This window comes from Xylaria bambusicola (assembly GCF_022495145.1).
Source record: "Xylaria bambusicola strain CBS 139988 unplaced genomic scaffold F5B22scaffold_3, whole genome shotgun sequence".
In the NCBI taxonomy this organism is placed as follows: domain Eukaryota; kingdom Fungi; phylum Ascomycota; class Sordariomycetes; order Xylariales; family Xylariaceae; genus Xylaria; species Xylaria bambusicola.
The window spans coordinates 1,408,857-1,425,403 of record NW_025953556.1 but is presented as its reverse complement, the minus strand read 5'-3'; the positions used below and the strand labels follow the sequence as shown (position 1 = coordinate 1,425,403).

The 16,547-nt window shown below is 32.2% G+C and overlaps 3 protein-coding genes across 3 annotated transcripts; 1 reads left to right on the top strand and 2 right to left on the bottom strand.

The window, feature by feature from the left end:
- Nucleotides 1-372: 372 nt before the first annotated feature.
- On the bottom strand, nucleotides 373-1,866 carry F5B22DRAFT_642244 (endoplasmic reticulum-golgi intermediate compartment protein-like protein 3; the record flags this gene model as incomplete). Its single annotated transcript, XM_047978097.1, has 4 exons — nucleotides 373-546; nucleotides 611-1,373; nucleotides 1,442-1,622; nucleotides 1,674-1,866. The coding sequence occupies 4 exons, from the start codon at nucleotides 1,864-1,866 to the stop codon at nucleotides 373-375; spliced, it is 1,311 nt and encodes a 436-aa protein (XP_047835445.1).
- A 1,029-nt stretch (nucleotides 1,867-2,895) lies between these two features.
- Nucleotides 2,896-4,392, top strand: F5B22DRAFT_267907 (acetyltransferase). The gene is made up of 2 exons (XM_047970163.1): nucleotides 2,896-3,520; nucleotides 3,675-4,392. Exons 1-2 carry the CDS (start codon nucleotides 3,136-3,138, stop codon nucleotides 3,896-3,898), a joined length of 609 nt encoding a protein of 202 aa, XP_047835444.1. The 5' UTR covers nucleotides 2,896-3,135; the 3' UTR covers nucleotides 3,899-4,392.
- Nucleotides 4,086-7,528, bottom strand: F5B22DRAFT_589052 (Six-hairpin glycosidase-like protein). Its single transcript, XM_047973709.1, has 8 exons — nucleotides 6,702-7,528; nucleotides 6,337-6,641; nucleotides 6,117-6,219; nucleotides 5,954-6,060; nucleotides 5,652-5,793; nucleotides 4,896-5,588; nucleotides 4,407-4,768; nucleotides 4,086-4,322 (listed from the first exon to the last, which is right to left on the bottom strand). The coding sequence occupies exons 1-8, from the start codon at nucleotides 6,887-6,889 to the stop codon at nucleotides 4,198-4,200; spliced, it is 2,025 nt and encodes a 674-aa protein (XP_047835443.1). The 5' UTR covers nucleotides 6,890-7,528; the 3' UTR covers nucleotides 4,086-4,197.
- Between the last annotated feature and the right edge of the window lie 9,019 nt (nucleotides 7,529-16,547).

The window sequence follows — 16,547 nt, the reverse complement described above, 5'->3', positions numbered from 1 at the left end:
AAGTTTGGCAGCTCGCAGAATCTGGGGTCAGTTATGCTTAACTTAAAGGACGCCGACATGAACCTTGGAGCCCCTAGAAGGTCTTAATTTTGAAAATGCGGCGAAAAACCTTAGGTACTCAATCATCTTTCGAGTTTAGGTACCTACGCCTCCACTACATGTAAGCAGATACCTATAGAGTTCAGCCATGTGACCGTTGTAGAATGTCAAGACAAATAAAGGAAGATGGAACAAAGATTGGATCCGTTACTCGAACTATGTAGAAAAATCCCAACTCCATATGAATGCACAGCTATCAAAATCCAACCCTAGACCTAATCGACTACATAATCTACACTGACAAGAACAGTAGTTCGGAGGCTGCGTGATGCGTTATAGATTCTTGGACTGAAGCTTCTTTATCCTCGTCGCCCCTTCGTATACACCTCGGTCTACGGCTGCCGCTACTGTCAACGTGCCACCAAGTACGGCGCAGAGACCTGCTAGGAAACCCGAAAATGTCTTGGCTCGCTCCTCCCGATTGATCACCTTCATTGGCGAGATATCCTATAATGTCTCATATCAGCCTGGATCAAAACACGGCATCCCAATCCGTTATTGGGGTACTTACATAAGAAAAGAACACGCCTGGGATACCACCTCGGGCATGCATGCGCTCCTGGTGGCCCTCAGCTGCATCATCGCCACCGTTCAAGCTTCGCTTGTGGCTGGTGACAGAGTACTGGTGCGTCTCCATGCTACCGTCGAAGCCACTACCCAGACTGCCTAACCAGACATTTTCATCCGCAGTTCGGTCTGATGTGCCCGACTTAGATGAGCTTAGAGGTAAGTATGCCGTAGGCACAACTTTGAGGAAATACATGAAGTTAAAGTTGGGGTCGTCGGTAATTTGCTTGACCTCGTCAAGCGGGTTCAGGTGGTGGTTCGTCCAGAGGCTCCTCTTGGCATGCTTCTTGGTCACATCCTCAGGAAGCTGGGGTCCGAATCGGAGCTGGTGGATCTCGTGCTCAAATGAATGCCTCACGGGGCTGTCCCAGTAATTTTTCAGGTCATGGACGTGCATGTTGCCGTTGCTGAAACTCCTTCCTGGAGCGAAGTGAAAGTTTCCAATCACCTTGTTCACGCGAATGGCACCCTCGATGCGGCAGCCTTCATGTCTCTGCTCGTCCAACTTCTCGGCATAGTGCTCGCGCTGGCATTGCTCAACACCTTCGCCACGACCAAAAGCCCATGATGCCTGCGCATATGCCTCTCGTACTTCGTCACAAGTATTGCAACATCCTGGTTTAGCTGCATTGGACGGGGCCGGGGCACTGTAGCAAGAGCCACAATAATCCGGATCCAAGTGAGTAGCTGCCTCATTCGCATCGTGCCTATGATGATTGTTAGTGATGCTGATAGGACGCACTAGAAGTGCAATCACGTCGAAATTTGTACTGACAGCGCGAGCGCAGTAATATCAATAACCCGTCCACCTTGCGAGGCGGGCTGCAATCGCACTTTTTTCACGCCATGTAAAACACCATGCTGCTGTTCGCCAGATACGTCCATAACATCGAGGGTAAGGAGCTCGCAGGGTAGCTTCGGAAAGGTAACGTTCATATGGATTTCCATGCGTTCGCCTGTCAAGGCTGTTAGCAAGCTGACGAATCAAGAATATATGAGAAACGTACCCCGTCCCTTGTCAACAATGAGCTCAGGATGTATGACAATCCTTCTGTAGTCGGACCATTCTCCCCAAGCAAGGTAGAGAACAACAATCACGGATATGATTGTGACAATGCCACCAGAAGTAGTTCGTATCCTTGCATCTTCGACCGTCTTAGTAAAGGCATCAAGCCTGGTGAACCTCGACTTTGGAGGCATGGCCGGTAGTCCGATCCGGAGGTAAGCTGCTCAATGGAGGTTTGCGAAAGTATCCCCGGCTATCCAGACAGCTTAATATGCGAGGCTAGCGGTCGGCGGCAGATTCTGGCAACGAACAATAGCAAACGGGACAGATCACCGCATATGCGACATGAGACAGAGGCAACGCGCGTGCATGAAGACAAAGATGGCGGATGCGACAACGTCGACCTCGAATCGAATGCGCGTGGCAATGTGGGTTGATCGTCGCGGATAATATATCGTGGGACTAGTACGGGGTGGACTACTTTTCAGTAGAGGAAGGAATCGGGAGGATTTGAAGCTGGTGAAGACAGCTGGCTAATTGAGGCTGCTTGACCTGAGCCTCGAGAGGGATGCTGCTTGGAAATAGAGCACAAGTACACTACAGCCGGCACGAAAGGCCACCTTCGCTTTCCAGGGATGAACCAATCAATCTAGCCAATTGGGAGCTAGCCTGAGCTTCCCTAAACAGGGCCTGCAGGCACCCTTGCTCCAGTCCACGTACCTGTACCTACCTCCTAAGGATTACCACCCTGAGCCCATCTCGATTCTCCACGTGCCTTTGATCCCAATCCAGATCTCAATCCAGGGTCTATGTATCTGCAAAGTCAATTGGAGTATTACTTGGTACCTAGTTGACCTAGGTATATAATAAACTTGGAGTAGTTGCGCATGCACGCTCTCTAGATATCGAGTGGACACGGACTCACAACATCGACTACGACTAACGTGGCGCTCGAGCCGTCTGCCCAGCTCACGCAACACCATGGCCACTTGGAAATATTATGGATTGTAATATGATTCATCATTGAATCAACCTCAGCTAGAAAGCAATGATTCGCAACTGCCTAATGGAGATATAGATAGATCACAAAATATAGATGCAACGACACTATCAAAGTGTGTGTCATGTTTGCTTACATCGGATGAGTGACTCATGCCGTGATCGTGATGTCTCTTGACCCTTCACTATGTGAGTAAGGAACTGGGTATAACTGTGCAACTTGCTCATTATCGTCTCTCTGCAATGTCCATGTTATTTGGAAGTTTGAAAGAGTGGACGAATACAGCAATACCATTCAAGCAAATCGCTCTTGGAACTTGAAGGAACACCAATGAGATTCTTCAGATCAGCTCGCTGATAGAGATTCAAAAAATAAAACAGCACCGCTGTTCAATATACGAGTGACGATAAATATCACCGCTTCCAAGTAAATCAGAAATCACGACAACACCCGGAAAGAGAAGATGGCAACTCAGAGCAACAACACCCCAGCCGCCACCGGCACGCCGCACACAATCCCCCCCACAGCAATCCTCACAACCGAGAAGTTCTATCTGCGGCGCTATGAGGCCGCAGATGCAGAGGCTATGTCGGCAGCCGCCAACGACCCAGAGCTAGCCAAGTACCTGCGGTCCCGGTTCCCGTCGCCGTACACGCTGGCCGACGCCGAGTCTTTCATTGCGCACTGCAACTCGCTCGCTCCGCCCGCGCTGACCTTCGGCATTTTCACCGTCGAGGCGGGCGAAGTCGCCGGCACCGTGTCGCTCGAGCCGCCCAAGGGCGATCCCATCTACGGTGGCACGCGGGAGCTTGGGTACTGGGTGGCGCGGAAGTTCTGGGGTCAAGGGAGTAAGTAATCGCTCACATTGCTCTTGACCACTGTTTAGATTCACCTATCTGTATTGCGGATCGGATATACAAGGATGGGAAGCGGTAGCAATCAGATCGCCTATTTACATCTGTCCTCATTATGCTTGAATTGTCCATTAATTGATTTTTCTAGTCATGACCGAAGCTGTCAAGGCTCTTACACGATGGGCTTTTGCCAACGTCCCCGAACTCTTGCGCATCGAGGCTACTGTTTTCGAAGGCAACAAGGCAAGTGAGCGTGTGCTCGTAAAAGCTAGCTTCGTTAAGGAGGGGACCCGGAGGATGGCTATTGTCAAGGAAGGCAAGGCGATGAACGAAGAGATGTTCGGGCTTATTCGTGCTGATGTACAAGTTTGAATTTATCATCCGCTCTCCAAGAGGTTAGAGGCAGATGTGTGGTTAATTTGCGAAGTAGCGTACTATTCGTTTCACATAGCCATATAATTCGAGAAGGCAATCTACATTAAAGGGGCACATATGTCTAAATGTTGCATGACTCTGAGCAAGAATGAGTATAGGAGATTTCAAATTATAGAATAATGAAAACCATTAGATATTGCCCACAAAGGGTATGATTATTTAACAGCATTCTAATCTAGGTTGTTTGTAGCATATAGAGAAGCAGATACATCTATAACGCTTTGACCATATTCATTCTACTGAGCTCTCCTGCCAAACTTCTTCGTCCACCGAGCGTCGATACGAGACAGGTAAACAGCCCTCTGGCTTTCCCTCGTGTCGAGATCGGCCGCTTCCAGATCGCCACAATCCGGGCGTTTCACTACGTTCGCAGTTAGCAAAAGGAGAGATGATGCAAAAATTACAAGGAAAGCTAATAATTATGATCAGGGGGCGGGTGACGTACGCTTATTACCAAAGGTATCCACGGCCCATATGAGCACGCCGTTGGACCACCCGAATCCCTCGACGACTTCGTATTCACCACCACTGCCGGCTACATTGATCGACGCGTCCGAGTATTTCTCAAACATGATGCCTTGTGCTTCGGGGTCCTCGATTCCGCCGAGGCGAGGCAGCTCGTCGGTGGAACCGCCCGTTGATCGCCATGTGCAGAAAGTGCTGTCGAGGTAGCGTTGTGCTAATGAAAGGGCTAAGTCCTGCGTCTCGATATAATACGGGTCCTCTTTCCCGAAGGTGGCTGGTGTGTTGAGCAGGCCCTTCATGATTGCGTACATCAGCGGTGGCCAAACATTCGGCTCATCCCATCTAAGGATAGTTAGTAATTACATCTCTTCATCCATTATGCTATTTCATCAGAGTATAGGCCTAAGCGATCAAATCGAAGGCCGTTCATCCTGAATATTGTGACTAAGAAGAATGGGATGCCACTTACTGTTGGCCTGTCTTGAGGTTAGTGGAAGCAATAGCACCAGCTTTGTCGGACAAAAGGGCCGCGACGCGCTTGTAGGCGTTTCTGACGGCGAGAGGGTTGTTCTTCACCTGAACAGGCGCGGCACCAAGCCAGAAAGGGTAGAACTGTGCAGGACTAAAGGCGATCTGATAGCCATCAGGCGCATCCGCCCGTTGTTCATCTGTCGTATCCTCGTCTGCAATGGTATACACATTCTGGGCATTAGATGTCAAGTTGAAGTCGAAATAGCTGCTGTACTTGTCATTCCACATCAACTCAAACATGGAAGCGGATCGGTTCTTCGCTAGCTCCTCGAATTCATCGGCTGTGGTATCATCACCGGCATCTCTGAGGTAATTTGCGATAGCTATCTCGTTGGCGTACAAGATAGAATTTACATCGACACCAATGACGTTTACCGTGTTGAGGGATCGCAATGGGAAATAAACGTCGTTCACAGCATCAGACGGGTTTGCAATCCAACGGCTGGTATAATCCCAACCCGACTCGGCACCCGAAGCCAGGTTTGCATACAGATCGGCCTTTTCAGAATCGTTAAGCGCGTGCGTCTCTGGGTAGATGATACCTGACTGGGCGTAATACGATCTGTTGTTTGCAGTGACGTAGTCCTCACGATATGACTCGGGTCGAGGCTCAGTGTTCACGACCGCATAGCTTTTTGAGGCGAGAGATTAGTGACCAGCCTTGAACCATCATCGAGTCAAAAATGTAACTCACTGTGCCAAAGAATGTGTTTCACCGTCGACTGTGAACTGTACAGTCCGATTCGTGGTCCAAAAGCTGTGCTCCTTGATGAGAAGCGGCAAGGCTCGATGCAAGATGCTTGTGTCGTTCGTATACTCAACATATGTCTTAACCACTATGCATTATCAGTTAGTCATTGCAAGTTGGTAGTATATATATGTATGTATATATTTGTAAGGCGTAAGCGCATTCAAGATAGGACTCTAACTAGAGAAGAGTGCTAATGCCTTCAAATTCACCCAATCAAAAGGACGAGAAGCACGAAAACTACTTACTCTGCGTCAAGAGCGGGGGCTGAGATCGATTCAAGTAGTAGATTCGTGCGCCGTTGGGAACAAAGCCAAACTGGTCAACGAAATCAAGAAAGTTCTCAATGATGTTTCTGCATGCTGCGTCAATATTGGATGTATTCATTATCATAGACTCGTACCACCATACCGAGATATTTCAGTAAAGCTACCGCCCGTTCGTAATAAGCCTTCCAATATCCAGAAAGAATCCCAGTAATAGGGTTCTCGGAAGCGACCTCCAGCGACGACAACTACAGATCGAAAAGTTAGTGACTAGTATCCTTCCTCATCGAGTCGTTGGGGGGCTGGGAAAGGACACAGTTCCTAAGGATAGTTTCAGGTATGGGGCAAGGTATGTCAGTACTCACAGGTGCGATTTATAGGAATATAACTATCTACACAGTCATCGCAACTGTCGGCACCAACATACTTCCTCGTCAAGTCAGGCCAAATGTCAATGACTTTTTCCACAAACTGCTTGATTACGGAATCTTCGATGTTATCTAGAAAAATAGGATCAGTCTCTAATTGATCGACGGGCACCTCTTCGAGCTCTGAGCCGGCCTCTCCAAAGTATGTTGACAAAAATTCCTGCAATGCGGTGTTATTGCTAAGAGGTTTCTCTAATTTTTCGAAAGCCGCCAAGACTTCATCTAAGGGTTTGATTGTTGGCCTACATTTGCATAAGTTAGCTGAATTTGACGCGGAGTTGGTACCAAGCTCTCATTCTCACAGGTCTACAAATGTTTTCGAGTCAGAAAACGGCCGAGCCAACTCGACCTGCTTGAGAAGCTCTCCCGTGCAGTACACGGGCGAGTCACATGGTGTAAAGGTTGAGCCGTTTTGATAGAGTGCCTGTGCCGGCAAGGCCCCGGCAAGTAGCACGACGGCAGTGGTGGCTAGACGCTGCATTGCTGCCATATCGAACAGTGGCCTATCAGCGAGCCGAGAGTTGATACCGGCAGCTGAAGGGAACCGATGTTGCGGAGTAGGTAAATAAAGAAAAAGTAAAATAAATGTGTCGAGGGAGGACAACAAAGATATACTACTATACTTAGGTAGATGAGGCGACCAGGGGCAATTAGTAGACGGCAAGCGATTCCGTACAATTTCTCTTATATAACACTCCACTTCACTGCGAGCAATTCCGCGCAATTGCCACTGTTATACATCACAGTATAAGTTAGGTATGATATAAACTTGCCTGGCCTAACCTAACTTCATTAAGTTACAGATCTTCCTCTCGAATGCTTGGGTGCTGGGGAGGTACAGTCCGTTATGTGGGATTGGCAGTTCTGGTGGTAGCAACGGGAACACGCCATTGCAATGACCCTGCTTTCGTGGTGGCATTCGGCCTTTGACCTGCCAACTACGTCAATGGTCATATGCAGGTGATCTCCGGGTCCCTCGTGGCCTGTGGGAACATGGTTCGATCCCTTAGCGTGGTAACGATGCGTACATTCGTCTATCGCTTTATTATACATTCACAGAGGCGAGTGGAAGAAATGCCGGAGTATCTGGATTTATTAGCTTTTGTTTTTCTCACGTAACCCGTATCTTCCCCCCCCCCCCCCCCCCAAAAAATTTCGGGTTGAAAAAGATAGAAATCGCATTGTGTGGTGAAGTAAGGCTTGAATTCAAAGCGTCATTATATGTATGAAGTCTAGGCAAACCGGGGTAGATTACAGTCAGCTGGTGGAGAATACCAGATGAGGGAGAACGAATAGAAAGAAAGCGAACGAACCAGGGCGAAAACCAAGCGTTCCGCCCAGATTGGTTGATTGTGGGGGAGGTTGGGGAAATGCGGCTGAAGATTGGAACATGTTGGGGTTTTGATTTTAGTCATGGCGGTTGCTAGCATCGTGATCCTTTCAAATTCTAAGAATCATCATTCGGCATTGGCCCCTAGGCGGTCTATCTTGCTTCGCTACATATCTCCTTACCTAGGTACGTAATGAGTACCTATGGTTTACTGTCTTGACATATTATTATTATACAGGACATTGATAGCGGCTACATGCAGTCAAGGTTTCCTCTTACTCACTCCCTAGGTAGGTATGTAGGTAGGCAAGGCGGAATGAATGAGGCAATTGGTAACAAGCCGGCATAAGTATGTCAACATTATGCCGCTGTGTCTAGTGATCGGCCCGAATCTGTTACCAGGTTTTTAGGTAACCCTGTCACTTCGTAGGTATCTGTCCGTACTAGGTACCTATCTAGCAGTGCCTTACCTAGCCTGCAAGAGGCTGATCACTATAATACTTACATAGTAAAATTAACTTCACAGCAACTGCACATGAGTTATTTGAAATTGATGATATTATGGTTTAAAGAGTTCGAGAGGAACTCCGCCTTGCTGTAACACAACTGTCATTTTTAATAAGACATTCAAAGCTCTGTCATGACGGAGAAGTTGAACTACTATACTACGGTTTGAGTATCGAGAGAAACATGTTGCAGATCTTGACGGCCGTAAATCAAAACCCGTCCTAAAATGGTGTTGCTGGCGATAACTGGTCTATTCAACTATCAGAGCTGCGTGAAGCCCCAGTGAATGTCGTCGGAGTCAGCTATAGAGGTCAGCAGTATAAACCCTATCACAAAAGGTTCTATGTTTTACCAAATGCCAAGCATGCAATGAACTAGGCTTAGCATACTTGCCGCTTTTTTTTAAGCTTAGCTTAGCCAATCATCAATTAAGTAATTATAAAACGGTCCATATATATTTATATATTATTTTATATAAAGATAAATAAACCTTAAAATAGTTTAAACTTTTAAAACCGTTTTAATATATTTTAACTATTAATTAAGGATTAAGCCCATTAATCGATTAGGATAGCTTATAGGTATAGATTTTATAACTAACAATCTTTAAAACTATATTTTCAATAATAGATTACCCTTATTAAAAAATTTCGTAACTAATGAAAAATTAAATAATTAATTAATTATTAAATATAATTAAATATTTAATTAATTAATAGTAAAAAAAGAATAAAATATTTATTTTTAAACATTAAGTAAAATTTTTATATTATAAAACCCTGCTATCCAAATTATTCTATTTATACGTATAACTTTTAAAGCTATTTATATTATTAATATATTATTTTTAATGCTATTTTAAATATATTTATTATTTTTAAATATTTTTAAGCTAAATAACATTTTTTATATTTATATTTTTGCATTTTAAAGTTCGCTTTTAATACTTTAAATTATTCTACTTATTTATTACTATTCTTAAATATATAAAAAAATAAAATAAAAAATAAAGAAAAATAATAAATAAAAAAAGCTTAATATATATATAGGATACTTAATATTTTATATATAGGGCTTATTAACTTATAGCTCTATAGTTAAAATACTTTACATTTATAGCTTTATAAGTTTTAACCTTTAAAGTATATCTTTTTATATTGCTAAATATAATACTAGTTTTATTTAATATAATATAGCTTTATAGCATTTATACTTTTTTTACTATAATAAAAAAAAATAATTTAAATTATTTAACCTTAAAGTTATATAATATAACTATTATAATATAATAATATAAATAATTATAACCTTACTTTAAACCTTACTTTTAATAATATTTATCTTTATATAATCCTTTCTTATATATAGGAACTTAATAAGGTAATCTTTATAAATATAAAGGATATATAGAATTAATAGCATTAAAAGGTTAACTATATTAAAATTTAATTTTATATTAAATAAATAAAATAATATAAATTATAATACTTTTAAGTTAATATTTATTATATTAATAAATTAAATAGTATTAAGCTTTAAATAACTATTAATAATATATTTTAATAGTATTATAATATAAAGATATATTATATTTATTTATTTAATATTTTTAGCTTTATAGCAATTGGAGCGTAGGATAGCTTAATAACTTAAAAAATAACCTTCCGGGCCAATAGATAGTTTATTTATAAATGGACACTTTAAAAATTCATTACTCCTAATACAATTAAGTTCTACTTTAAAGAAGGTACCTAAATTAGTAATAAATAATCTTTAAAGCTTTAATTATATAACATTATAAATATTCCTATAAAAGCTTTCTACGGAGCTCCTTTATTTAACTTTATAATAGTAAAATAAAAAGCATAAGCTTATAGCTATTAAATAAAGTATAAAAAGGATATAGCATATTTATTCCTTAATATATTTAACATTTATATATTATTAATCTATAATAAAGGATAATAAAACATATAAAAATAATTATAAAAGGAGGTTAAAAAAGCTATTAAAGATAAATATTATTTTAAAATGTTATATTTTTATAATAAGCTTAAAGCTTATAAAAATAGAAGCTTAATATATAAACTTCTCTATTATATTTAACTTGTTTAACATTCTTAAGGTTTAATGCTTTATTATAAAAAAAGAAAAATTAGTAAAAATGTAAAAAAAATTAAAATTGGATAAAAGCTATTGTATTATTATTCTTTATAACCTTAGTAATATTAATAAAATATAACTTATAATTATATATATAAAGCAATATAAAGATAATTATTCTATTATATTTTAGCTTAATATTAAAAATAAAACATTTATTTAATAAAGTTTTATTAAAGTAATTAGGTAAATATTATAATAATATCTTAATATTAAATAATTAAATACTTTAAACTTATAATAGGATTATAAAAAGGTAGTTAAAGCTATATAAGCTTAGCTTAACTTATTAAATAATATTAAATAGCTTCTTATATATAATAATTATAATAACTTAAAAGTAAAAAATAATATAAATAATAAGGGAATTAATATTAATTAATTTTTTTTTAAAGTATATTAAGGCTTAATTATTATTATAATATAATCTTTATAAATTAATTTAAATAATTACATTTAGGTTAAAAAGCTTATATTAATATATAATAATCTTTAAATCCTTATAATAACTTTAAGTTATAATTATCTAATTATAAATATTAATATTAAAAGGTTTATAGAAAAGCTTAATAGATTTCCTTTTACCCTTATTATAATTAATATATATTTATAGTATATTTTAATTAGTTTTACTAATTATCTTTATCTTTATAAAGAATTATAGGTAAGATTTTATATAGATATACTAAATTTAAATTTATATTAAAATTATACACTTTGCTTAATATAGTAACTTTTATATATATAAATATAAAAATAGCATTTATTTATTATTTATTTGCTTTAATAATAGGTATATTTTAATAATAAAAACATTTAGCTTAAATTATTCCAAACTAATAATATAAATAGTTTAATATAAATATATAAGCTAATTAATAAATTAAACTTTAATTAAATAATTAATACATTATATAACTATAAGTTTATTAAATTATATATTTTAACTTTAAATTTAATTAAATTAATAGGATATAATATATATACTTATATATACTTTTAAACTATTTTTATATTAAATAAAAACTTAAAAGATAATTTAACTTAAATAATAATAGTTTATATAGCTATAAAAGCTCCATTATATAATAAGCATCAGTTTTAATTACTTTAAAATAAGCTTTTATTTTATATTATAAAATGCTTTATTATAAAATTAAATAATAATAATGGTATAAAATAGGCCTTTTATAATTTTAAACTCCTTTACTTTAATTAAGGTAAGTTAATAAAAGTTAAGGCAATATATATATAAGCGCTATAAAGCTATAAAAAGGTATAAAGCTTAAAGTATATATTAACGCTTAATATAATTAATAATCTTAAGCTCCTTTATAATAATTAAAGTAAGCTAATAAAAGTTAAAGTAATATATATATAAATATTATAAAGTAAAGAAAAGGTATAAGGCCCGGAATATATATTAACGTTTAATATAATTAATAACTTTAAAGCCCTTTATTCTAATTAAGATAAGCTAATTAAGGTTAAAGCAATATATATATAGGTACTATAAAGCTATAAAAAGGTAATTAATCCTTAAAATATTATAAGCTATTAATTAATAATTAATATATTATAAAACTTAAGATTTTTATTATCTATTTAAGGTAAATAAAATAAAGTTAAAATTTTAATAAAATAAGCTTATATTAACTTTAAAGCATTATTTAGCCCTTTATATAAAGATGTTTAATTATTAAAGAATACTTTTCAAAATATAATTCAGCTATAATAAAGTAAATCAATGCTGCTTACTTTTACCACCCTAAAAATAATTATTAATAAATAATATTTTAACACTATATAGAACCTTAAAAGATTTAATAGCAAAATATAATAAAGCATTATTTAATAAACTTATTTAGGAAAATAAATATTAAAAAAGCTATAACTATATAGATTTTTATATAAATATAAAAAACCTTTAATCTTTATTCTTTTATTTCTATTACTTTTATTAAAAAAGGTTATAAAGGAATAGGTGAATTTATAGTCTACATTACCTTTATCTTATATATTTATACTACTATATTTAAAAATAAATCTACTATTTTAAAATCTTTTATATTATATTATAACCAAGGTTAATTAATTAAATATAAGGTCGATTATAAATCTAAAATCCAATTTCGTTTAAATACAATTAAGTTTATTTATAGTTTCTATAAAATATATTTATAACTTTATAAAAGGATTATATATTTTATATATATATAGTATATATTTTATATAAATAATTAAACCTATTATTAAAGCTGGATTATTAATAAGGTTTAATTTAATACTTTTAATATAATTATATTATTAATAACGGTTTTTAAAGGTATAAAGCATTTATTATATTAAGCTAAAAGTGTTTAAAATTAAAGCCTACTATAATAGTTATATAACTTAATTTATAATACCTATTTTACCTTTTATTATATATAAACCTTATTAATAAACTATTTAAAAAGATTAAATTATATTTTTTAATTATTATTATTATATTATTTATAAGATTAAATCTATTGGAAACCTATTTTAATTTATATTTAAATATATAAAATTATCTTTATAGGTAGAACATTGCTTTATAATTATACCTTAGCTATCTTTATTATATAAAAACTAATCTTATTTTAAATTATTATTTTATACCTTTTTTATAGCGTTAATAATAGAATAACGCCGGTATTCTTTAATATTTTCCCATTTTCTATTTTATTATATAAGAATTATTATTTTTTAACTGTTTTATAAAAGGTTTAACTAGCTTATATTATATAACTCTAAATTAGGAGGGCTCGAAATAAAGGTAATAAAGGTTAAGCTTCTACCCATTAATAATATCTTTAAAGAAATATTTTTAAGCGCTTTATTTTTCTTATTTAACTAATATATCTAGATCCGGTACTATAATTTATACCGAAGTATTATTATTTTATAATATATAACTATTAACTAATTTTTCATTTTACATTTTTAAATAGAAGTTAATATAAAAACCTATTTAATAAGGTTAAGGTTATTTATATTTTAACCTATCTTATTATCCATATCTAACATTTACCAATCTTATATATTAGCATCCTAATTAAAGTTTCCATCCCTATCTACATTTAACATTTATTAATCCTATATATCAACACCCTCGCTATTTATACTATACTATTCAATATAACTAATATAATTAATATTATACTTATTATTATACCTACCTTAAAATATATAAAACATAAACTTTTAAATAAATAGAAATATAATATTAATATTCTTTTTTAAATAATTAATAAAGTTATTTATAATAATATAAAGCTGGTTATTAAAATAAGCTTTTAAATATTAATAACTATATTATTTTTTAATTAGCTCTTTTATATATAAAGTAATAAATATTAAATAAATATCTTTATATATAATTAGCTATACTTAATTAAAGTATTTAACTATAATAATTATTAAGCTATTTAAGTTTTATTTATAATTAAATTGCTATAAAGGTTAAGCATTAAATAACGCCCTCCTTACTATTTCTTAATTTAAATTTAAAAAATATAAATAAATAATTTTATTTAAATTAAACCCTAATTTTTAAGCTTAATATACTAATTAATACTAAGCTCTTTAATTATATAAATATATTATTAAATCCTTCTTATCGTCTTTCTTTAAAAGGTCCTTACTTAAAAGTTTTATAATGTTTTATATAATAATAAAGTAAAGAACTTTTATATTATCCAAAAAGTATACTATATAATTTAACTTCTTATTAGATTTATATACATTAAAAACTATTATTTAAATAAAAATAAAAAGTTAATTCTTTTTTAAAATAAGCTACTTTATAATATTTATATATTATTATAAGTATTTAAAGTTTTATTATAATATATAAATTATTAAAATTAAATAATTAACCTATTATAATCTTTATAAAATTTCTTCCTTTTTAAAATTATTAATAATGTTTTTAAATATTATATTTATTTATAATATATTTAAAACGTAAAAATCGTTAAAATAAAATATGCTTAAAATATAAAGCTTAAGTTTATAAATTATATTACTATCCATAAGTTTAAACACAACTATAAACCTTATTATATAGCACTATATATTATATATATACTTAAAATAATAGATAACTTTTTAAAAAGTTATAAATTAATAATTAAATACTTATAATATTAAGAAAAATAGGTTAGCATAAGGGGTAGTTTTAAGGTAAATTTAAAATAAAGTATATCTTTACTGTATTTTTTACTATAATTTTCTTTTAAATAGCTAGTTAAAGCTTAAAACATAGGCTTAAGATTTATAATATAAACTTAAAAGCAGGTCCAAATCCTAAATATTTAAATAACTTTTATAATATTTTAAGTTTACTTTTATTAAGCTTTATTTATTATTAATTTATATTAATTAAGCTTAAAGGGTAATTATATATCTTTACTACTATATATTTATTTAAAAATTAACCTTTATTAATAAAACTTTTAATTAATAATTAAATAGCCTTTAATAAAAGATTTAAAGGGTTAATATTAAGTTAACCCCTTAATTAAATTTAATAATATAATTTACCTATATATAGCTTAACCGTCTATTAAGGAAATAAATATCTTAATTAGCGAAGCGCTTTAATGCGGTATTTCCCGTAAAGATAGCTAATATATATACCCTTAAAAAAGCGGAGGATAAATAGCTTAAAGCTATATAAATCAGCTATATTTAAATTAAATTACTATAATAATATTAAAAGTAAGTTAATAGTAATATTATTAAAAATAATATAACTATTATTTAAGTAATTATATCCTTTTTATTTAAAGATATTAATAAAGTAATTGGTTTTTTCTTTATTTAGCTTCCCTTTTAAATTAAAGAAAAGATAATTTAAAGCAATCTTAATAATACTTTAAAACTTAAATAATATTTTAGCATTAAACTACTATAACTAAACCTTTAAGTTAAAATATACTATAATAAGTTATATATCTTAAATTTTATATATTTATTAAAAGATACCTTTTTTATTATATTTTTTATAAGTAGCGTTAAGTATAAATAGCCCTTAAACCTTTAATATAGTATATTTAAAAATGGCTACCTTTAACTGCTATTTATTTTTATACTTATTTTTATCCTTTTTCTTTATTCCATTTAAAAAAAGATATTATTAATATAAAACAATACCTTAATTTAAGTTAAACTTTTTAAAAATTATAATTTCTTTTATTATTCATCATTAATATAAAATGTTAACTATTAATTAATATATACTTTTCCTTAACAATACTATATTAAATAATAAATTAAAATTAATTATTGTTAAGCTAATATTATTAATAAACTATTCCTTAATAAATTATATATTAAAGTAATAATATATAATTAGCTAAAAGATTTAAAAAGATAAAGGTATTATTAAGGTTAAATTAATAATATTATTATTATTATTTTCATTAATCCATAGTTAATTTCCTATTAAATATATAAATTATAGTAATTATATACATTTTATTCTTATATTTACCGGATTATTATAAAACTATTATAAAAGGAAATATAATATAAAATATAACTATTCGTTTAACATTATTACTTCTTATAATATATTATATTAAAGCTTTATAATTTATACTATTTTTAAAAGTAATATTAAGGAATATATTTAAACTATTTATTAACTATATTACCTTAACCTAATAAAGAATATTAAGGTTTATATATCTTTAAATCCGGGCTATTCTATAATTTTAAAATTTATACCTATATTTCTATTATACCTTTACTGCATTTTTATTTATCCTAATAAACCCTAGCTTAATTCTATCCTATATTAAATAAATGTTTTAGCATTTTTATATAGCTTTAATCCCTATTTATACCTTTTAAAATCCTTATAGGTTTAAAGTTCCTTTTTAATTACAGCCTTTATTATAAATAATTGTTTTATATTAATATATTTATTAACTTTATAGGTAAAATTAAAATTAATAATATTAAAAACTATAAGCAATTAAATAATATAATAACGCTTATAATATTATTTAAAAGATTAACAATAAAGTTAATAGATAAAGAAAGGGTTAAAATAATATCTTTTAAGCTAAAATACTTAAATAGGTAGTTTAATAAAGCTATTAATCTATTTATTTTA

Coding starts and splice junctions, on each gene's coding strand:
- F5B22DRAFT_267907 (XM_047970163.1), top strand. CDS start 3,136: ATGGCAACTCAGAGCAACAACACCCCAGCCGCCACCGGCACGCCGCAC. Junction 3,521..3,674: donor GAAGTTCTGGGGTCAAGGGA/GTAAGTAATCGC, acceptor TGATTTTTCTAG/TCATGACCGAAGCTGTCAAG.
- F5B22DRAFT_589052 (XM_047973709.1), bottom strand. CDS start 6,889: ATGGCAGCAATGCAGCGTCTAGCCACCACTGCCGTCGTGCTACTTGCC. Junction 6,061..6,116: donor AGCTTTACTGAAATATCTCG/GTATGGTGGTAC, acceptor CGCAGCATGCAG/AAACATCATTGAGAACTTTC. Junction 4,769..4,895: donor AACCTCAAGACAGGCCAACA/GTAAGTGGCATC, acceptor AACTATCCTTAG/ATGGGATGAGCCGAATGTTT.